Raw genomic sequence first — 21,654 nt, forward strand, 5'->3', positions numbered from 1 at the left:
ACAGGGCTCTGCTGCGCAGCCACGCAGCCAACACCAGACCACACTCCTGGAGCTCCTCCTGCTTCGGAGGTCTTTATATCCATCCTTCCCTGAGGGCTTCTTTTTCATTTGCTTCTGGTACTGCAAAACCTGCTCCACGTCTCCTCCTGCCTCAACCACCTCCCATTTCTATGGTCCCCACCAGCAGCCACATTTCTGGACCCATTTTGCGTGAGCGTGCCCTGGAAGCTCAGGCTCTACATTCAATATTTCAGACACTTGCCAAGTTATCCTCTTAAATGAGAGGTAACGGCGTGTTGTTTCCCTGAAGAGAAGCTCTCTGGCAGGCACAAATCAGGACCAAGGGCTGGGTTTGGAAAGCACCTGCCTGAAATCTGTGCTCAGCACTTTGACAGCCTGTGATCTAGTGGTACCACATCCTGCTATTAAAGGGGAAAGAATCCTCCAAACACAATTAACACCTCGTTATGAAGATTACTGTTACTTCTGGGTGAGAACAGCGGTGCAAAACAGGATGGAGACCGCTTGGCAAACGGGAAATATTTCTTGTTAATGTTCTTCTCGCTCCCTGTGCTGGAGGAGCATGGCCAAAAGGAACTGCTCAGTACGGCACAAACCCAATTCTGTTTTTGTGTGATATGACTGTCCATCGGACTCATTTGCCAGTAAGAGCATTACAGAGTATTACATGAGTGTACGTGCAGGGGTGTCTGTTACTGGATCCCCTAAGTGCCATCCAGGTGATGGACCTGCTCCAACTTGCTTCTTCAGGAAAACACCCAAGTTTTGCTCATCCCAAATCCAAAATACCAAATCCTGGGTCCACCAGCCATCCCACAAACACTGCAACTGAGATCAGGATTCGGGTAACCTGTGCCCCAGCCAGGCTGCCCATGTGCTTCTCACATGCTCTCAGTCACAGAAAAGGCTGTAAATAATGTATTCAATAAACCAATTCTTTTTTTGAAGTACACTATTTCATGGATAAGGAACAAGCTTGATAATTCAGTGAACATGTTTGCAAATAATCTGTTCCATTAATTTCCAGCACGTTTTCTGAATACATTATTTAGTCATTTTCTAACAAGCACTTGTACATGAAAGCAATCTCTGCTCACCCAGCCATGACATCACCACGTCCCAAAAGCAGGGGCCAGAACTTCCCCATGATGGGAAAATATTCAATAGCACAAGGTTCTTGGCACCCCACCCATCCACACGGGGTATAAAACAAACAAATTACCATATCCCCTTTGTGCGTGTTGCTGCAAAGCAGCAAAGTGAGTTGGTAAGGAATCCATGCAGGTGTATGGGCCGAGGAGCTGAGAATCCTGGCAGTGGGGATGGGGTTGAGCCCGTGGGAGGAACTGGAAGGAGCTCTCCAGCATGGAGACACAAGATACTGTGGTGACATCCCATAGCCCATCCTATTGGGGATACCAACAAAGGGATGGCCTCATTCAGGTCCCAGTGGGTGCTGCTTCAGCAAGGTGGTCACGGAGAAGGTCTGAGGCTGCATCTGGTGGAAACAGCACAGGAAGATGAAATCCTTGTGCATGCCAGTCAAGGTTATCCCCATGGGCATCAAGAGAAGTCTCTCCAGTGTGATGCTATCTATCCATCTGAATTTCATGGAATCACAGAGTCCTTTACCTTGGAAAAGGTATTCAAGATAATCACATCCAAGCAACAACCTGACCTGAGAGTTTTCTTTCCGTATTAGTTTTCACTTTTTAATCCCAAGGATGCTGTCAGGAAGACAGATCCATAATCCACAGTTAAAATCTTCTAAGAGAGTAATTAACTCAATAGCTGACCTTGCCAGGGTCACTTATTACTGCAGAGGGCCCTGGTCACCTCTAGCTATGGAGAAGCTCCCCAGCAGTGTAGCTCAGGCGGACCATCCCTTGCCTCACAAAGATGTCCCACAGGATTTAGGAAAAGCAGATGGATTCCCTAGAAGCAGAGATCTGGTTTTCTGCAAACAGCCTTAGGGATAAACAGAAGTTATGACATGTTTTACGTCTTGAGTTACAGCCCAGCCTTCTTTCTAAAAGATTCTGAACTGCTGAGATGGAGAGAAGTGCTCTCCATGAGCTCTGCTCCTGCAGACCTTGTGGCATCTATCAAAGCAGTAGGGCTGCCAGACAGCCAGAAGTCACTTCTCAGAAAACACAGTGGATGCAACGTCCGTTTACACTCCCTATGTAACAGAGGACAATGTCATAAAAAACACCAAAACAGAACAAAATACCCCACAAATACAAAAAAAAGGGATCCAAAATGGAGCAAAAAGGAAAAAGGAGTACAGGAGATGGCCCTTCTGACATCACGAAGCCACGCACTGAAATGCACCCTGTTGGGACCCATTGCCCTGCAGCCTTTCCTGGCTCCTGAAGTTATTTTACATATTGCATTCACATCAAGCAATAGACTCAAAAATAATGACAGATCTCCACATTTCATTGCATGGAGCAATAAAAAAGAAGAGGAAGAAGAAGAAAAAAAAAGAAGTAAATTTTAGAACACAAGCAGAAAGTGGGAAGAATACAGACAAAAATCATCCTGGTGGTATTAAACACCGTGAAAAGAAAAGCTGGCAGTATGAGAAAGAGCTGAGTCCCTTGGAGCTGGTCCCACATCTGTACAAAACACATCACTTCAATGCACCTGCAGGGAGCTCCGTGAGTCTGTAAATCCAGATCTGCTGGAGCAATGTGAGGCAGGTACCGCATCTCCTGCCCATCAGCTCCCCACTAGCAAAACAGAGCTGCTCTGCAGAGGGGAAACTCCAGGAGTGGCAAGGTTTGCAGCAACTTTGCTGCATCACATAAACTGTTAACAGAAGGCACCGTCTGTTATCTGCTTGTCTTTAATTAGAGGGAATGTGAACACTTTTAAAAGAGGTGCGAAAAGCCCGAATGATGCTTTATGCACAAAACTAATTGCGGGAGGGAGCGAGGAGAGAAACTCAGAGAGAGCATTGTCTCCTGCCACGAGAACCAGATGTGGTAACTCCTGCTCTGCCTCAACAACAAGCAGCCCTTCTCATTTTGTCACTAATAGAACCACAGATGCTATTTCAGCACAAACTGCAGACGTGCAAAAACCAACGTAAATGCAGTATTAAAACCATACAACTACAGAGAGTGTTTATTTAGGCTCCAGCAGCAACCTTAACCTGTGCTTCTGTGCTGCCTGCACTGTGCAGACCGTGCTGTTGGATTATTGCATTGCATTAAGGACTAGTGAGAGCTGCTCTGTCCAGCAGTGTGTTGTCCTGCTGGGCTGCTGCCTGATGGATAACAAGCACCTGAGAGATTCCTTCCTTTCCTTCCACCATGGAGAGAGCTGACTGCTGGAGGGAACAAGGCCATGTTTAACAGGGTTTGGCTCTGCCCAGCCTGCAGTGCCACCACCACAGATTCCTACCTCCAGCCTTCATTAAATCACGGTAATGGGAGGGATTTGGGACACTGAAACCACTTCCCTCCTTCCTGAAACACAGAACCCATTGGTTTTAAAACCACAAGCAGTGCTCGACCCCATTACACGCTTAATTTTTTCCACTGGGATTACAGGCTGACACTGGGGAGCTTGATCGATGGAGTCCTGAGGTTTGATCAATAAATGTCACCGATAACGCACTGCATTACAGCGATGCTGCCCATTCATCAGCTTCAGTAACTGCAGCCACCCAAAGGCAGAGGCACTAGAGCAGCAGCTGGAGGTGTGGGGTGGCCTGAAAGCAGCCTGGGACCCCCCAGCCCTCTGCAGCAGCTCCTCCTCAGTACTGATCACATTGACCTCGTTTGGTGGACACAATGGAGCAACAGCAAACACTGACATTAGGTTCTTTAAGAACAAGTGAACAACACAGCAAAGCCAGGAGGTGAGGGGAAGCAAGAGGAAGGCAGAGCACAGACAATACACACCCTCCCAAGGGCTCACAGTTCTTTAGGGCATTGCTGTCTCCTCTATACTCTTGGAACGCTGTGGTCTTGTTCCTGTTCTACAGAATGCAGCCATTCAACCTCAGGGTTCCATTGATGCCCATCCTAGTTTTTGTTTAAAGACTCAGGGCTGCATATAGGAGGTGACCAGCAAAAAACTTATACCACTTTTGCAGACACGTTTCCCAGGAGCACCCAGCATATCCCAAGTAACTATTTGGGCACTGAGGAGGATGGGATGGGACAAGCAGGGCTGCAATACAACACGCTGGGACCAAGCAGGAAATGATGACAAAATGAATTATCTGGGAAGAAAGGGTTACTTTTCAATCGAAAATTAATGCACTGAATTCTGAATTAACATGTGGGATAATTAAAACCATCTTTCCAATGAATTTATTATAGGATATACAAAGCTAATTATAAATTCTCTGTTGCTTAATCCCTTGCAGTTTGCTAATGCGGCGTTGAAATCTCTTTGGCCACACTTGTTTAAATTATTCATTAGACACAGCAACAGTTGTGAACTGTAATTTAAATTGGCATCTCATGAATATTCAATTAATACAATAAACACCAGAATGTTTTACAGCACGCTGCTCAATAGTTTGTGCTCGAGCCCGTGTTTACACATTTTTATTAACTCTTTATAAAGGTGTTTCCTATTTATGGTGCTGATTACAGTGAGAATAAAAAGTCCCACTCATAAATATTTGTCTCATCATCTTAAGAGAGACAATGCAATTAGGCAAAGCTTCCAAACCACCATTAATATTGGGTTCATATCCATTCCTATCCATGCTCACATCCAGCCAGGCTGGGTGGCACCCATAAGTGCCCGGTGCCACACTCCCCACAGCATCTTCATGATCACAACAAAGCCAGTCTGCTTGCTTAGCAGTACCTCTATAGCAAAATAATGTCATTCTAAAGTTCTTACCAATCAGGGCATTTTAATTGGCCTGGGGGCTTTTAGGTTTGGAGTTGTGGACAGTCACTTCCATAAAGGTATCTGCCTACAGCAAGCTATTCATATTTTGGGCAGATGGAAGGCACTGACAGATACCTGTAGTGCTTTGCATCCACTTGGACCTGTGCTGCTGGGGATAGGACTGGTGCCTGCAGCCCCATGGCCTCATTGGCAAATCCTTGTTGAAAGCTGATGCCTCAGGCTGAGCAGCCCCTGATAAAAGACTTCAGGCAACAACATAATGTTATATCTGATGTCTTTTTAGAAATACATCATGGGGCCCAGCATTCATTGTGGCGTTGGCTTGTTGGTATTTGCACCTGATTTCTGAAGTCTCTCCCTTCTATTCCACTCTGTGCATGGCAGCAGCCAGCATCTCCTCCGTGAACTTTATATTCCTTTATATTTTCTTACATTTCTCTATGGCAGAAAGCTGGTTTGACATCTGGCAATTACAGCACAGTGGCTGGCAGCCCTCTGCTCACCCCGGCCTTTATTCCCAGTGACAGAACACACGCGACTGCCGTGCTCCTGTTGTGATACTCAGCTCCAGATCCACCCCCTGAGCCAGTGGAGGGCTGCACCGCCCCATGAATTAGTGAACGATCCCCCCCCTGTGAACTGCATGGGGCTTTCAGGAGCAATCAGTGCATTTCTGTTGGTGTTCCTTCAAGCTGTTTCTCATGTACCGCAGCTGGCATCTCGTTTCAACTTCGTGGTAGAACAGAGAAAAATCATGACACTTTGTACTGCTAATGCCTTTCTTTTTTGATCTGTGAATAATTTTCTCTGCCACTGCGGCAGCTCACCCAGAATACCAAATGCATGTAACCGTGCCAGCTCAGCTCTGACGCCAGCCCTGTGCTGCTGTGATGTCAGTGCGTGACTCAGCCTCACTCCCTTTGTGTTCCTGGATCCTATTCTGCCTGTGGGAAGGGCTGTAGTGCCAAGCCCACATGAGCTCTGCAATCTGCATTTAAGCCTCTGGAAGTTGCTCTTGGTTTCATTCAGCTGGGAACTGCTCATCCCTGAAGCCCTCAGATCCTCATGGGATGCTGGCGCAGCACACCCAGTGAGATGGCTCCTGGTGAGCCCTTTGCTCCTGCAGATTCCAGCCTCACAGGGCAGTACAAACATCTTTGAAGATCCAAGTCCCTGGGATTGATGCGAAGTGCAAGACATCCCTTCCTCCTCCATGGCTGCACTTGGACCTGTTCACACCAGTGATGACATCTGCTAATTCCCTGGCAGCTTGCAATGTGCAGGGTCGGGTTCCCTCTGCTCCAAAATGGAAAACATTCACAGCCCTGGCCCCAAAGGAAGGAGCTCAGGGAATCAAGCCATGAAGAAGCCCCTGGATGGAAGCCCTGAGCACCAGCTCCTCCTGGTAGTGCCACCAGATGTGCTCTCAACTCCAGCCTGGGGCTATAAACCAAGCTTATTTCTCAGAAGCTGATCGTAAGCTCACAAACAAGACATGCTCATATCTCACCTGTTTCATGGCACTGCTGGCTGCCCTACTTCACAATCAGTTTGGAGAGGCTAAGAAGTCTACTCTGCTCATGTTAAATTCTTGCACTTCTATCCAGAAAGACACTAGAAAAAGGCTTATCTGAGGAAATATTAAACCCAGCCTTCCTTGAGCTAATGCTGTTTCCCATCACTTCAGTTCTCAGCTCTTGACAAGACTGACATGTCTTTGTGAGAGTGAGAATGGAGCTCATGAAGTCTGGTTGCAATACGTATTGATTTTAATGATCCATGCTTTTTAAATTGCAGTAGAATACGTACTACAAACGAGCCATCTTACCACAGCAATAACTGTAGTTATTCATCTAATTTTTCCTCCGTAAACCCTAAATGGAAGCTCCAACTGAAGTCTGGTTGTTATTATTTGTGGTGTACATGGCATCTAAGTGTGCCAAGTGATTGAAGGGGTACTAAAATGCTACTGGCTACTCCCTCACACCTCTTTCTTGTCATCCTGTGGCCAACTTCCCATACAAAACAAACACTACAAACATGGAAATACAACTGGACATGATTTAAAACCACTGTGAGGACTCTACTCATGATTCCTCTGCTTCCACATCTGCAAGAACAGCTGATGGAGACGGACACGAGAGCAAAAATCTGGTCGTGATAACCAAATCCTTTGACCACTCATGGGCAAGAGTGAAAATCCACATGAAATTCATGGCTTCTCCCACTTCCCAGTGAATGGCTCCAATAAATCAGCGTGGCTGAGCTGATGTTGGCTGAACTGAATTCACTGTACTGTGTACGGCTTTTCTACTTCACTGAGAAGGCAAAGCAAAAGGGAATGAGGCAAACTGTCACTCAGGAGAATTCTAGCTTCACTCACTCATTACGGACCATGAAATCCAAACTTTCAAAGGGACTTCAGTGTAGTCCTGGATGGATTTTTGTCCCAATGCACAAAAGCAGGATTTCTGTAGGCAGTTGTTTATCTGCGCAAACCTAAAGATGTTAACACACGCCAGAAAGGTTCACACAAGCCATTCCTTGCGGGATGAGGCTTGGATGTGCAGCTCTGTGTGATCCCAGCAGATCCAGGTTTTTTTCCTCTTAATTCTGCAGGAATTCACAGCAGAGAAATTTTGTTAGGTCACATCTCCCCTCTGGGACTGTGAGAGGCCAGAGTAAAAATACATCCTAAAAATCCCCCTTGATAGACCTTGTTCAGCTCCACACAAAATACCTTCCTCAGCCAGCCTGACCATACAGGTCTAAACTACAAAGTAAATATTCTCTAGGATAGCAGAGGAAATGTTTACAGAACCACGCTGCTTAGCCACACATGCACACATCCCATAAATCAGCAGTGATATTGCTCTTCCACTTGGCATTAATACAACACCCTCATCAGGGCATAATACTCTGCGCTGAACTTTGGCTTCTATCCCTTCAGGAATTGGATTTCTGCCTTGTAAAACAGCATGGCAGAACCACAGATGCTAAATTACAAAAGAAGGAAGTTCCAAATGTGCTGTGCCCTGCATGGGACAGAGATGTCTGTAATCTGCCTTACAAATTCCCTGACACAATCTGTATGGGTTCCAGCACAGCCAGTACTTCACCAGTTTGGACATTTGTAAAAGGATTAAAAAACCTTTTCCATCCTATCTGGGCTCCACTGTTGGGAATTCATCTCTGGGGTAAGTTGTGCTTAGATGCTCCATAAATGCTGTAAAGCATCCACTGCTGTAAGCATTCACTGCCCATCACAGAGAGGCTGAATTTGGCTGGGCAATGGGCAGCCACTGAGGCAGCTGTAACCTCCAGGAGTACAAATCCCATAATGAAACGTGACCTTAAAAAGGAATGGATTTTCCAGCTGAGAGAACTTGGCCAATGCTATCAATAGACCTAAACCACCTAGACCATGGTTGGCTGTGGTGCTGACCATGGCCTTGCTCCATCTCTGGGGGTAGGGCAGGGACTTTCCATCCCACCACGTCTACCAAGACAGAGAAAACAGAGCAAGCCCTTAGATTTTGCAAGTCATCAGCTGGGAAAGGAATGTATCCTATCTATTTTGCTTTCACCCCTGCTTCCCTCTCTCCCAAACTGGATGTCTTCAGTTCAGCTCAAGATGAACATGAAGTTAGAGAACTCATCTTGAAAGGAAAGTGATTTCCCTGCAGGTAAGAGTGCATCCTCTTCCCTCAGCTTAATGCTAACCAGATGGCCATCTGTCTGCAGTCAGTTGCTAAAAAACACAGGCTGAAATAATCAGAGAGCCTCTAGGACAGACACAGAAAGCTGATACAGGACTGGAAACAAGCCATGAAAGAGCCCAGCCTGTGAGGAAGCTGGAGCTGTGTGCAGGACTGCCTCCAGCACTGGGCAGAAGACCTCTGTGCTACAGCAGGTGGGCTGGTGCTGGCAGATGGATGATTTGTGTTAAGAACACGACATCCATGCTGTGCTCATAGCTGGAGCTCAGCTCCTGCAGAGACTGCTTCTGCACATGCAAACCTGAATGTGCACCTTTAGGAGATGGCTGGCAGAAGCTGGTGCGTCCTCATGGGCTGGCACTAATGTGTGCTGGAAGAGAGCAGTGAGACAGACCTTGGAGGTTTAATTTGGGAAAATGCCCAAATCTCCATCCCCACACTGTCAGGATAGAGGACAGAGGCTTTGGATGCAGAGGAAGCAACACAGAGCTGCTTGATGGTGCTCCAAGGAAAGGAAAGCAGTTAGCACTGCTTCAGCTGTCAGTTTTATCAACAGTTTACAACAAATCAGTAGGAGTTAAGTGTTACCTCTAGCCCAGAACAGACATGGGCCAATTCCATCCTTCCCCTGCATGAGGCACGATACATGTTGGATGGGATTTGGTGCTCCCACTGCTCAGATCAATTCCAGCTAGACATCAGTTCCAGGTTTACCATGTGTAACAACATTCTCCTCCTTTCCTACCCATCCACATTTTGACACCTACTACAGCAGCTCCCCATGGTTTTGGTATCCCCACATACATCATCTCTTTGGTGCATCATTTTCCTTGAGGCAAGGAGTCCAAAATTTCTCTAGACCTGAAGAAAACCCCCATAGCTTTCCATTGCTCTTCATTTCCAAATCTCAATTCCAGTGAAGCATCCTTGTTCTTCCCTGGGTGAGCCAGGCAAAACATGCTCCTCCTCTACAGAAACCATCCTGGATCAGGCCAGCTACTCTCTAATTGGCCCCTCTCTTTGCTATTCCCTTTTCTTACGACACCTCAATGCATCCCAAATCCAGCCTCTGCCACTTCACAGAGCAGCCACTCCATACACTGCAGCATCCCCCGATGTTTACAGCTGCCTCGTGCTGCGTACAAGACGTCTCGATCTATAATGAGAAATGCCCACTGCAAGGAGATAAGTGTGAAGTATAACACCGACAATTTCCATGGATGTTGAGGAATTGCAGCAATACACTCCTTCCCTCGCGCGGCTGGTCGGAGAGACCAAACAATTTCCACGGTGTAAAAAGAGGGTTTGTAATGGGATTCTGCAGAGCTGAGAGACGAATCGAACCACCAGGCAGAGCATTATGGAACGCTTTCCAGCCAGCAGAGCCAAAGTGAAACACTCGGACATATAACATTACCAACTGGCTCACTGCCATGCATCAGTTGCAGGAACATTTTTCTCTTTCTGTGACAAGCTGCATCTGTAGCAATCATTATAATTTCTCTTGACACTGCATCCCACACCTCTCTGCAGAGGCAGTTCTCCAGCACTATTCTTTATTTAAATGGTAACTTAGATTTTCCCTGGGCTGTGGGGTTGAGAACTGTTTCAGCTGCAGCAAAGTAGATGGGAGGGGTGCCAGGAGATGCAACTTTCAGAGTTCAGCCCTCTGTATCTTCTGGACCCATCCAGATTCACACACACCCCATTGGTTGAGGATCAGGATGGAGGATGGGAAATCTGGCTCAAGATTCCCATTTCTGTTACTTGTTCTCCACCATCACTGCAAATCTCACAGGTGCAGAGAACTCCTTCTACAAGTCTGGGACTGCCATACACAGCAGAGGAAATCTTACCACCAATTACAAGCCCTCTCCCTTCCATTGAGCTGAACCACGTGGCTGGTGGGGATCTTTGATCTTGTTGCACAACAAAGCCAGTTCCAGCCTATTATTTTTATCGTAAGCACTTTCTGTTGCTTGCCTCTAAAAATGGCTCCCATTTTAATAATACAACAGACATACTCAACGTGTACACACCTACAGCAGTGAATTGTCGCTATAACTTCTCTGTCTGAAACAAAAGCTATGGAAATTTCCATCCTTCTGTGCTCTCCTGCCTCAGGTGCAGCTCAGCAGCCTCCAAAACAGGATGGGTTGCTTGTGAATGGAACTTCTGGAAAGATGCTGAGAGCCACTTAGCATAGCACAGCTTGGAATGAGAATGCTCCTCAAAGGGGCATGGATCCTCTCTTTTGACAAGGAAGATCCAAGGCAATGAGTAATTGCCAGAGCAGGCTAATGCAACCTGGTAACAAGTAAAGAGGAGGCAAATGACAGCCAGGAGATAAATATGATGGATCTGAGGGATAAGGGTAATTAAAAAGGGGCTGCAACATTGATCAAAATGTTGATCAGAATGGGATGCAAGGAGCTGACAGACATGCTAGTTTGCTGGGATAACTGGCAGCATGGTTTGTCCTGCAGCCAAAGTGCTGCTGGTTAAAGCTGGCAGGAATCATTCTTCTCTCGGCTTCGTGATGCACTTCAGAGTGACTTTATGTTGCACAGGGAAGTGGGTTATAGATGCACATGGGAACATGAAAAAGGCAGTGTCTTTTGCACGTTGCAAAGCACAGCACGGAAAGGGCAGCAAGCAGGGTGAATATAGGCAAAGGACCTGCTGGGATAGAGCGAGCCATGCCCCTTTGGCAAGGCCACATCTCTGGGTCATGCCATTGCTACCAAGCCAAACAGGTGGCAATCAATCTTGGCTTTGATTTACATGCCCATGTTGCCACAAGTGATGGAGCACGATGCAGGACAGGGTGCACAGTCGTGTCTGGATGACTGTCACTGCTGGAGATCACCACACCCTCCTGTGCATGGCCCAAACAAGTTCTTATAAATCCTATACCATTGGCTCATATGCAAGAAATTAGTGCAACTCAATCAGTGTAACAAAACACAGGGCCTGGTTAGCAGCGAGCCCCTGGAAACATACAGCTCTGATTTTACTCCTTGTTCCCAAAAGGCTCCAAATAGGAACTGAAAGCTTCACACCAAAGACCAATATTTAAGCAGAGATGATTGGATACGGTTTATCTCACACTGCAAATAAAGGTACGATGCTTTGCAATGTCCTGCATAAGTTTGCGTGCACAAAGGTAAATCTGACATATTCTGACTGTTCAGCCTGTGCATTTTTTTCCTGATGTTTACTTTTTACATCATTTCCTACTCTTTTTCAAGTAGGAGGGAAGGAGATGGCTGATACGATTCAAGCACGCCACAGGAGAGGGAAGAGATGGTCCCCAAGCACAGCAGAGCCCACAGGGCTCCAAGCACATCCCTGGCTCTTGGGACCAAGGTGACAGATCCTCCAGGGGGAGGTGGGAATTGGCCACGTTCAAGCACACTTTTCCTAGAGCCACATCCCAGACTCCTAAGAAACATCCTTCTGAATTTCCAGATCCAGGAGGAAAATGTCATCAGTGGGAGGCAGACGACCCAAATCCAAAGGGTTAAAAGCAGGCTGAGAGATGGGAACCTATCTGCATGTTTGTGTATGCAGCAACAAACACATTTTAACATCAGAACCAGTTCTTAAAACAGGCCCATCCCACCTCTTTAGCATATTTACTCTGCACACTTCCACTTACTCGGTATTGTTCTCAAACCCCCTTCAAGCTGTATTATTTGATCCGTGACTGCAACTGGCAGATTTTATTTTCCGCTATATTTTTTAATTTAGATCATGGTTTATTTATACCACCATCTTTTATGAAACCCCAAATTTCAGAGCTGACACGAGCACTGCACACACCCAATAGGCTTCTTAATATCAACGTGGTGGAGGAGACAACAAAAAAAAATGACAGGAATAAATCTGGGATTTTATGTCGCCGAGACGTTCTGCGACGTAAGTGACATTTCTCAGCAATACAAATTGTACATTAAAAGATAATTTTCAGAACATGATACCCGCGATGGAGTGCAGCACCATTACGCAAAGTAATATCATAGCGGCGCTTTAGCAAATGCTTGTTTTTATGTTGTGCTGGTTTGGTACCAAGATTGCAGCGGGTCTTGTGAGTGGATTGAGGAGTGATTAAGTTTACTGTGCACAAAAGCCAGTTATTTGGCAACCTGTCAGCGCAGCGTAATTGATATTTTAATTACACTACTAATACGCATGCTGTTCACAATGAGCCTCCTCGGTGGTGTTGCACAAGCTGCGTGTTTACAGCGCTGATGGTTGTTCCTGAGAAGTTTGCATTTAAAAATCGGTAACATTTTAAATGGCCGTAAAAGCAAAGCAAATTGTTTTGCAACTGCTTAATGGCTGGTGGTGTGTGATGTGGGGGGAGCAGGAGGATTGCCACTAGGCCTGGGGACAATGCTCTCATGGGGATATAGTGGCTGATGGGGTGACTCCAAGCGGTGGGGCTGCCAATGGTAATGAGCAGCCTGAGGGCAGAAGGGAAAGGTGAGAAGAGAGTCCTGGTTTTGGGACAGAAGGAAAAGGATGGACACGAGTGTGAAGCAGTGACTCTTGCATATGACAGGAAGGATGGATGGGGAAGAAGAAATCTAGATAGAGTGCAACCAGCACCATGCTTCTGGTCTGAGGTCTGCAGAACAACCAGCACATCTCTGATTGTTACTGTGCAGCTAAGTGATATTCTTCTGTACTGCTGCTGTGGGTAGAGAGTTTTTCAATGTTCTCCTCCCATGGGCTCTGCACCCTGTGGCTCTGGCCCAGGGATGTGTAATTTTATTGTTATTATCACAGCATACAACACTTACAATAGTAATAGTGATGCAATAGTACAGAGCAAAGGTAATTTACCAGGAATACCCAGAAAGATCTGCTAGGAGGTGACACCTGTGAGCAGATGCCATCATTCCATGCAGTTTATCCATTACTGTGCAGGTGGAGTTTGTCACAGCTTGGCAAGAACCTCGTATTGGCTATGGGAAGCCCTAAAGCTCAGGAAGATTATTCCTTCTGTCTCTATGATCCCGGGGAACATCAAGCACTGTGTGCATATTGTGAGTCTCAGAGCCTTCCTCCATACAGAGACTTTGAAGGGGATCTGGGGCTGAGACGTGCTGACCACGAGCATTGCTGGGGAGCAGGAATCATGCAAGGAGGAAGCTGTGAGAGGACAGCCAAGAAGATTCCATGTGAGATCCCCAGTTCCAGCAGGAGAAGGTCGCCATGTTCAGAGCCAGCATGCAAAGGTGGCAACTTGCCTCCTTCCTGAAGTCAATCTCATGTTACCAACCAAAACTCAAACCCGCTTTGTTCTCAGCTGTCACAACATGCCCACAAACAGTGTATCTCTTATTCCTCTTATCACAGAGATGGGATACCCAGGGGTGAACCTGAGATGCAACAGCACAGGCACCCCAGAAGCAGCTCAGTTTATCACACTCACTGCATGCCCAGCCCTGCTGCTGTCTGAGCACCAGCACAGCTAGGACCTGGTTCAACCATCATCACTTGGAGCTCTCCTGCTTCACCTGGCCTGGATCGTGCAGCAGCTGCAGCAGCTGCAAGCAAAGAGCTCAGGCTGGTGTTTAAGATGATGAGAAGCCCCAGGGAAGTTCTCCAATAGAGGAGGAGCTATGTCCCCATAAAGACCCACACTTCTGGCTACAGCACCAGCTCCGCACCCAGCACCATGCATGGCCAGAAACAGCTACATTTGCTCTCTGCAAACACACAGGGCTCAGCCACAGCTGCCAGAACTTCCCCAAGTAACTATCAGACCGTGCCCCTTCCTGCTCTTAAATACACAAACAATTTGCTCTTTGATTGGGAATCTTGCTCCGACCTGGAGCAAAATGTTACAAGCGATAGGGCTGAGAATGGGGGGGAGGGGCGTGCATGGAGGGAAGGGGCTTTCAAATGAAATGCCAACAGACATCAGAGCCAGCAGCATGTGTGGGTGTAGCTAAATTAAGCTCGCAAGTAGGTGGGGCAAACGCCTTAAACAAGTTTGTGAAGGTAAAATAACGTTCATTAAAAATAGAAAAACAACTGAAAAAATATCCTTTGTATTCAACTTTGCACTCGTACATCATAATGTTCCAGTAAAAGCCCATTTTCCCTTGAGATAATAAAAGAATTGAATTTTTCCTTATCGGTCATCTATTTTTCTAGCTAAAGCTATTACTCCCTCTCTGCAGTTGCCAGGCAACAAGAAATATTAATAGCAGCTTTTATTAGCTTAGCTTTAGCAGTGGAGTACCAGAATGAGAAAATGGAAAACATAAATGTGTTACATAAATCTTTCAACCTTTCAGGGTTTGTGTTAGTCTCTGTTTTCATAATGATTTATTGAAGTGATGGTTCATTTATGAGAAAAAGGAGTGTGAAATAAGAAAACGGAACATTACCCTGAAGGACTGTTTGAAAATAAATAATTATAGGAGGTGAAGAAAAGCTGTTTAAAACCATTTTTCTGAGTTTTATAAAATTTAAAAAGACATATTTCTTTCATTTATTGCCTCTGAGAAAAACACTAGCAGGGAATTGCAAACAGGGCTCTGTTTAATACAAAGAGCCCTTCACGTACGGCTGTGTTATTGCTATTTTCCACCAAGGGCTCGTGTTTGGAGTTCAGCTTTTAATAGTGAACTGTTAGTAAGCAGGAAGGCAAATGAGTCCAAACCTGAAGCACACACCATGGGAGTGCCAGGGCACAGGGTTCTGCTAACTCTTTGCTCCTGGTGACGTGGTGACATGGCGCCAGCCCACGCTCAGGACGCTGCTGGAACCAGAGTTGTTTCTAATAACTTATTTCACCAGGCAGTGATTTAAAATTCTTGCAATATTTATGCACTGGAAGTTATTTGCCAACACCATGTAAGTAGCAGTGCCTGCTGTAACATCTCTATCACCTACGGAGCTGCAGCTCTGTGTGTATCCAGCCCGGTGCCCTCTTCATGTTCCCACAACTAAGGCTGTACTGGAGCTACTCACTAACAGAGATGCTCCTGCCCTCTTGTGACTCGGGCTCCAGTTGAAAAGATGGGAAGGATGGGAGATGAAAAGAAACCCATAGCACCAGCCAGGGAGATGCTCTTACCAGTGCTGGAGTAGGTTATTGAACTGCAGAATCATTAATGTTGGATAGACCACCACCTAAGATCACCAAGTCCGTCAACCCATCACCACCGTGCCCACCAAACTATGCCACTCACTGCCACATCCAACCTCTTCTTGAAAGCCTCCTGGGATGGTGAATCCACCACTTTGCTCAGGGTCTTCTGCTGGTGACCAGCAAGATGTTTGTCCTCAATGACCTACACCACCCCCATGGCGAAGGCAGGCACACAACCCTACTTTGGAGAGGTGGCTGCTTTTCATCTTCATTTCTCACAGGGAGCCAGGTAGGTCTGTCACAACTGATTTTTTTTCTTGGTTTTGTGTTCTTTTTTTTTTTTTTTTTTTCTCTCTTTCTTTCAATTCCACAGAAAAGCCCAATAGTGCTACATAACGGCTGCCTGCTTTCCAAAGCCAAGCTACCTGAAGTCAGCCAACCAATTCTTCAGAAATGTCAGGGTTGCATTCATCCTTGTTGCTCTGATTCCTCCTGCCCTTAACCTCTCCTCCCTGGAAGGAACCCCCAGGAAACAATAATTAAAGCCAGTAACCCAGTGCATAGAGGTTCCAGACCTAACCAGAAATCTGACATCTTTTACACCACGGACATGCTTCCCACCACTGGTGATTCTGAACATTTTTCAGACTATCTGGTTTTGCTCAAACTGAAATGAAACAGTTCCAGGATATTTCTGGAGTCTTTTTCTATTTTTTTCTTCTTCTTTTTTTTCACTCAAGCTGATGCACCAGCTTGCTGATAGCAGAAAAAATTTATCACCCAGAGCTCAAGGGATAGTTTCTTTCCAACCTCTCCATCTCTCCTTCTCTTCCCAGCAAGGGGAAGGGAGGGACCATAGAACAGCACTTGCTTCCAGAAGAGCTAAACAGTGAGGGAGGCTGATTTTGGGTAGCTTATTCATAATTATATCCAGTGCAAATGTCAAGAAAGAAAGTCAAGTAGATCTCCCATCATAAAGAAGCACCACAGAGCGGAGATGCACAGATAGTTGCCAGGTTCTCCATTCAAACTCTCATACTGATGGCAAAGTCAATGCTTGCTCCTAACAGCTGCCACTTGGGGTGTCCAACATGATGTTTCCCCCAGCAAAAAACACACGGCTGTGCCATAGTTCCACCCAGCAGAGAAGGGTGCAGCACCCAGGACTGGGCACCATCCCACCTTATGAGCAGAGATACGCCGCTATCTAATATTTATGGAAATATGTTTGCACTATGCTGGAGATTCATGGGCTCTGACCTTGATCACCCTTTCTTTCTGTCAAATATGTTCTGCCAAATCCCTCCTGAAATCTCATTTATTCACAGCAGCTCCTTCCCCCAGCAGCACCCCTCCTTGCTGTCTATCTCCAGCAATGCAAGGTGCTTCCCAGCTCTCGCTTACATCCACCAGGTCCCCACTGGACCCCTGTGAGGGTTCAGCAGCCACGTGTCGACACCAAGAAGCTGAGAGGATGCTCAGAGTGGGCAAAGTCATTCTCTTTACTTGAAAAACGGGTCTTTTTTCCTCTTTTATTTTCTTAAGTATTCACCATTTCTCTGTGAAAATCACATCTCTCCTATTTACTTTCCCTCTAACCATCGTCCTCCCTTCGTAGCAAATAATAATAATAATAATAATAATAATAATAATAATAATAATAATAATAATAATAATAATAATAATAGATGGCAAGGGAGAATAACCTGTCCTGTTAAGAATTTAGCACAAGGTTGCCTTCTGCAAAATACCAAACCTTTAGCTGTTGTTTGGAGAAGCCTTACCCACATCCAAACACTTGACCTTGACTCATTCACCATATTTTTTACTGCATCCCAACCACAAGACATGGCAGCCAAGGCAGGAAATAGTTGTGTGTTCAAAATGCGATACAGCGTACGATGCAACACCTGCTCTGGAGCACAGACAAACTTCCACACGCTGCCTCTGCAGTTATGTTTCCCATCTCCGCCTGCATCACAATAAATCCACTCTTTTTGGAAGAGCAAGCAGATAAATCCCTTCCTTTTTTGTGGATGCCCCATCCCTGCAGGCATTCAAGGCCAGGCTGGATGTGGCTCTGGGCAGCCTGGTCTGGTGGTTGGCAACCCTGCATGTAGCAGGAGGGTTGAAACCAGATGATCATTGTGGTCCTTTTCAACCCAGGCTATTCTGTGATTCTATGATTTTATGATTCTTTGACCAGACCCTTTGCTGCTACATCTCCCACTTGAATGTGATGAACTTTTGGGTGGGTTTGGAGAAGGTCACACATCACACAGTGACAGGCAGCAAGGCCTGAAGCATCTTCATGGTGCCTCACCCAGAGAGCTGAGGCTCAATGGGATGCGGGCAGGTGGTGTCAGTGACACAGGCTTAAAAATCTGCTCTGTTTCTTGTATTTAATTACTCCATCACACACATGCCTTGCTCCCCAGTGGTAATTATGGAACACATGCTACAATCCTGACACAAAGGAGGTGTACTGGAGTGAGGGGAACTCAGTGTGGGCATCCAAAACCACAGCTGGGCAGGAAAAAATAGGGCTGGGAGCTGCTCCTGCAGCACAGGCCTGACAACATGGAAAAAAGGCTTCGGCGGGAGGGGAAGGCAGGATTTAATTTCAACTTGACATTGCAACACCATTCGCACCCTGATCTACTTCCTTTACTGCTGGGACCTTTGAAGATGTATTGCAGCTCCGGAGGTTTCCACTCAAAACTAAGCACTTTCAATTCACTATCGGCTGGAAAATTCAGGGTTCACTGGATTTTTTATTTTAGTGGTAAGGGGCAAACAAATCTTAATCTCTCTATTGTATGTTTACAGCCCACTAAGCCCCCTTCTTATCTTCTCCGGTTCAGCCCTGATTTATTGTCACCACGCTGCATTTGTAAAACAGTACCATAAAATAAGAAAGAGAACATTTCCCAAGGACTACTCCAAAATAAATTATTTCAGACGTACAGAAGCTGTTTAATAAATCCCACTATTCTTGTTTCTTTAGGTATTTTAGAAAGTGATTTATAAGTGCAATATCACCTCTCAAAAATGAGACAATCAACACAGGATAAAATTATTGTGTTATGAAAATAGGGGTCAGGAAAAAGGGTTGTGCTTTAAATTAAACTAGGGAGAAATATTTCATCCGAAATTGACTCTTTTTGTCTCAGAAATGAATGTTTTAATCACCTACGAACCTAAAAGCTAACACAGAGACCTAAGTAATATTTAATTTCATAGGAATATGCTCGCGTTCAATATTGATAGGCAGAAGATGATGTTTTTCTTGAACACACTAACCGCGCAACTTGGAGATGCACCAAGACTTTAGAAAGCCTTGGGATTTTCCTAGACTAAGAGATAATATCCCATTTAAATATTTAAATATCACTGTCTTTCAGACCATTATCTACTCAAGCAATCGACACCAAATGCTGTCTAGCTGGAGCAGTTGCAGGCTTGCAGGCAATGCAAATAAAGTAAAATTAACTCTGCTTGATATTGATGCCTTCCAACAGCACCGATGAAAATCAATGATCTTAGAGAGAAACAATGTAGAAAACTAACCATAGGGCTAAATGAGGTAAAGAGGAAAATATTATTACACAGCTCCAGTGTTAATTCAATAGCATTGCCAAAAAACACAAGAACACCTTTCCTCAATGCTGCTGCTGCTGCAGAAGCGTCTTAAGGCCTAATTAGCCCCAAAGTTCCTTCCCAGAGCTGACTACACTTCATTATCCCTGCGTTATTTATTCCTATAGAAGCATCATTTGAAACTCTGCAAGGCATCACCTTACCACCGTGTGAGCCAAAAGGCAACTTGAGCTTGCAAGAGCAAGCAGGGATCTTGTTCTCCTGAAAATCAAGAGGAAAACTCTCCCTCCATGGGGCAGCCGTGCTCCTCCAACCAATGCCACTGAGCTACTCCTGCAGCAGGGCACGGGGCATCAAGCAGGAGGCTCAATCCCCATCCCTGGTGCAAGCAGCTCATTGAATGTATAGCATCTCAATCAAATCATTGCATGATGTACAGAAATGGCTTTAACGAAAGATGAAAACAGGGGGAAGTCACTGACCGTGGGTAGCTGGCTGGAGAGGAGATGCCCATCCTGACTCAGCATGTTGGAGACCATGATGGCTGGCAGGTCCATGTTCTGGTAGGGGTACGCGGGTATCAGGCTGTTTGGAGGCAGGCTGTGGCACAGGGAGTGATATCCAGCTTTGTGGTCCACCAAGTGCAGGAGTGAAGGGTCGGGGAGGTTGGGAGGTGTGATGGGTGGGATTTCGTAGTCTTCATTATTCTCATTCTGACTATTATATGTCTAAAAAGTGAAAAAGACATTTCACAATGCGTCACTCTTTACCAGTTTATAAGCTCCTCTAAAGAGAGAAAGCCTGATAGTGCCCCACACTGAGGTTTGTCCTTCCTTATATTCTCATACAAATCTGGTTTGGATTAGCACGCCCTCATCTCTGTACCAACACTCCCTGTGAATGTACAGAGATGCTGCTTCTTTTGTTTCCCATGTTTTCTGCTGATTTGTGTAAAATTAAGCATTCCAATTTGTATGAAAAACACATATATATTATTACACCTGTGTAACTGCTTTTATATCAGACAAGAACATATTTGCTTCATAATGTAAGCGTAAATCTATCCAAAATTATTAATTACGGAGGCAGACTCTGGCAGAGGAGGCTTATTCTAAAGATCTACTGTTTCACTTATTATTATAGCATATGAAATTCTGATTAGCCATAGTATTACACACATGGATTTTAAGCTGAATTTCTCAGATCACCTAGTTTCATGGTTGGATTTGGACTTAATACTCGATTTAAGAGCAAAACCCCAGGCGTGTGCAAAACCAGTTGAACATTTCAGGCTTTATTAATCCATTGCCCCAGAGCTCACATTTGGGTTCACGCTCTTCATCACCCCCAGACTGCAGGGAGAAAACCCTTAATAAAATGAAATTAAATTAAAAAAACATATACATTTTTAATCAGAGCTCAGAGAATCCGGTAGGAGAGGCGGCTAAGGGGAAATCCACCTCTTGTCTCCCCTCATCCCATCACAAAAACAGAGCAGAGCACATATGCTGCATGTCCCTCCCAATTACTCACACTTGCGTGAAATTCCTACTTGCTTTGGGGAAACACGAGTACACCAGAAATATAAGAAGGAGACCAGGCTGAGCTAGCTCCGTATCAACAGTTATTGTTCAGGGGAAATTCAAGCCCAGTTGTTTTTCCAGTCAGCTTCTGTCTAGCAGTGGTACTGTGCAGGCAAGGTAGGGGGATGAGAGGCTGCACACAAAAGCAGACAGATCCCATTTAATACGTCTAGCAGTTAAGTTTTCATTTGAGCTACACTCTTCGAGGTACATAAATTCGTCTCCAGCTATTTAAGAGGATTTCACTCCGCGCTTTATGGAAAGGGATTTAAATAAATCATTGCACAGCAAACTTGTTCCTCCAACTGGTTTATTTTGGTATCAGGTATATAAGCGAGTGGCTTTTCTGCGCTTAACTAAATTATGTAAAACCCACTCAAAGTTTCCTAAAGCTCTCTTCAAAACTACCAGTTGCTCATGCTGCCGCAAAGCAGCTCACGGAAGGGCTTTGAGGTGGTTTAGCCCCCGCTCCCCCTGCACGTTCTTTATGCTATTCAGCCTGGGAGAAAAAAACCTTCTGTAACTCACACAGCCCTCCGAAAGAGCTACAGTATTGTGCAGACCTATCAGAATCACAATCAAAGCCGTACACAATCAAAATCAGATTAGACAATATCCAATCAACGTAATCAGCCTTGGTGCCTGCCAGCTTTTACACCACACTGCACAGAAGGATTTTCCAAAACAGGCCGCCGTTATTCTATATATGTTTTAAATAGATGGCAAGAGAGAT

General features: G+C 45.5%; 1 protein-coding gene across 1 annotated transcript in view; it reads right to left on the bottom strand.

Annotated features, from left to right (window-relative positions):
- The window catches only part of TOX2 (TOX high mobility group box family member 2), a 101,609-nt gene that overhangs the window by 24,355 nt on the left and 55,600 nt on the right, over positions 1-21,654 (bottom strand). Inside the window, exon 3 of the mRNA XM_015881385.1 lies at positions 19,821-20,066. Within this exon, the coding sequence (XP_015736871.1) occupies positions 19,821-20,066 (246 nt within the window). The remainder of the gene's footprint in view (positions 1-19,820; positions 20,067-21,654) is intronic.

This window comes from Coturnix japonica, chromosome 20 (assembly GCF_001577835.2).
Source record: "Coturnix japonica isolate 7356 chromosome 20, Coturnix japonica 2.1, whole genome shotgun sequence".
In the NCBI taxonomy this organism is placed as follows: Eukaryota; Metazoa; Chordata; class Aves; order Galliformes; family Phasianidae; genus Coturnix; species Coturnix japonica.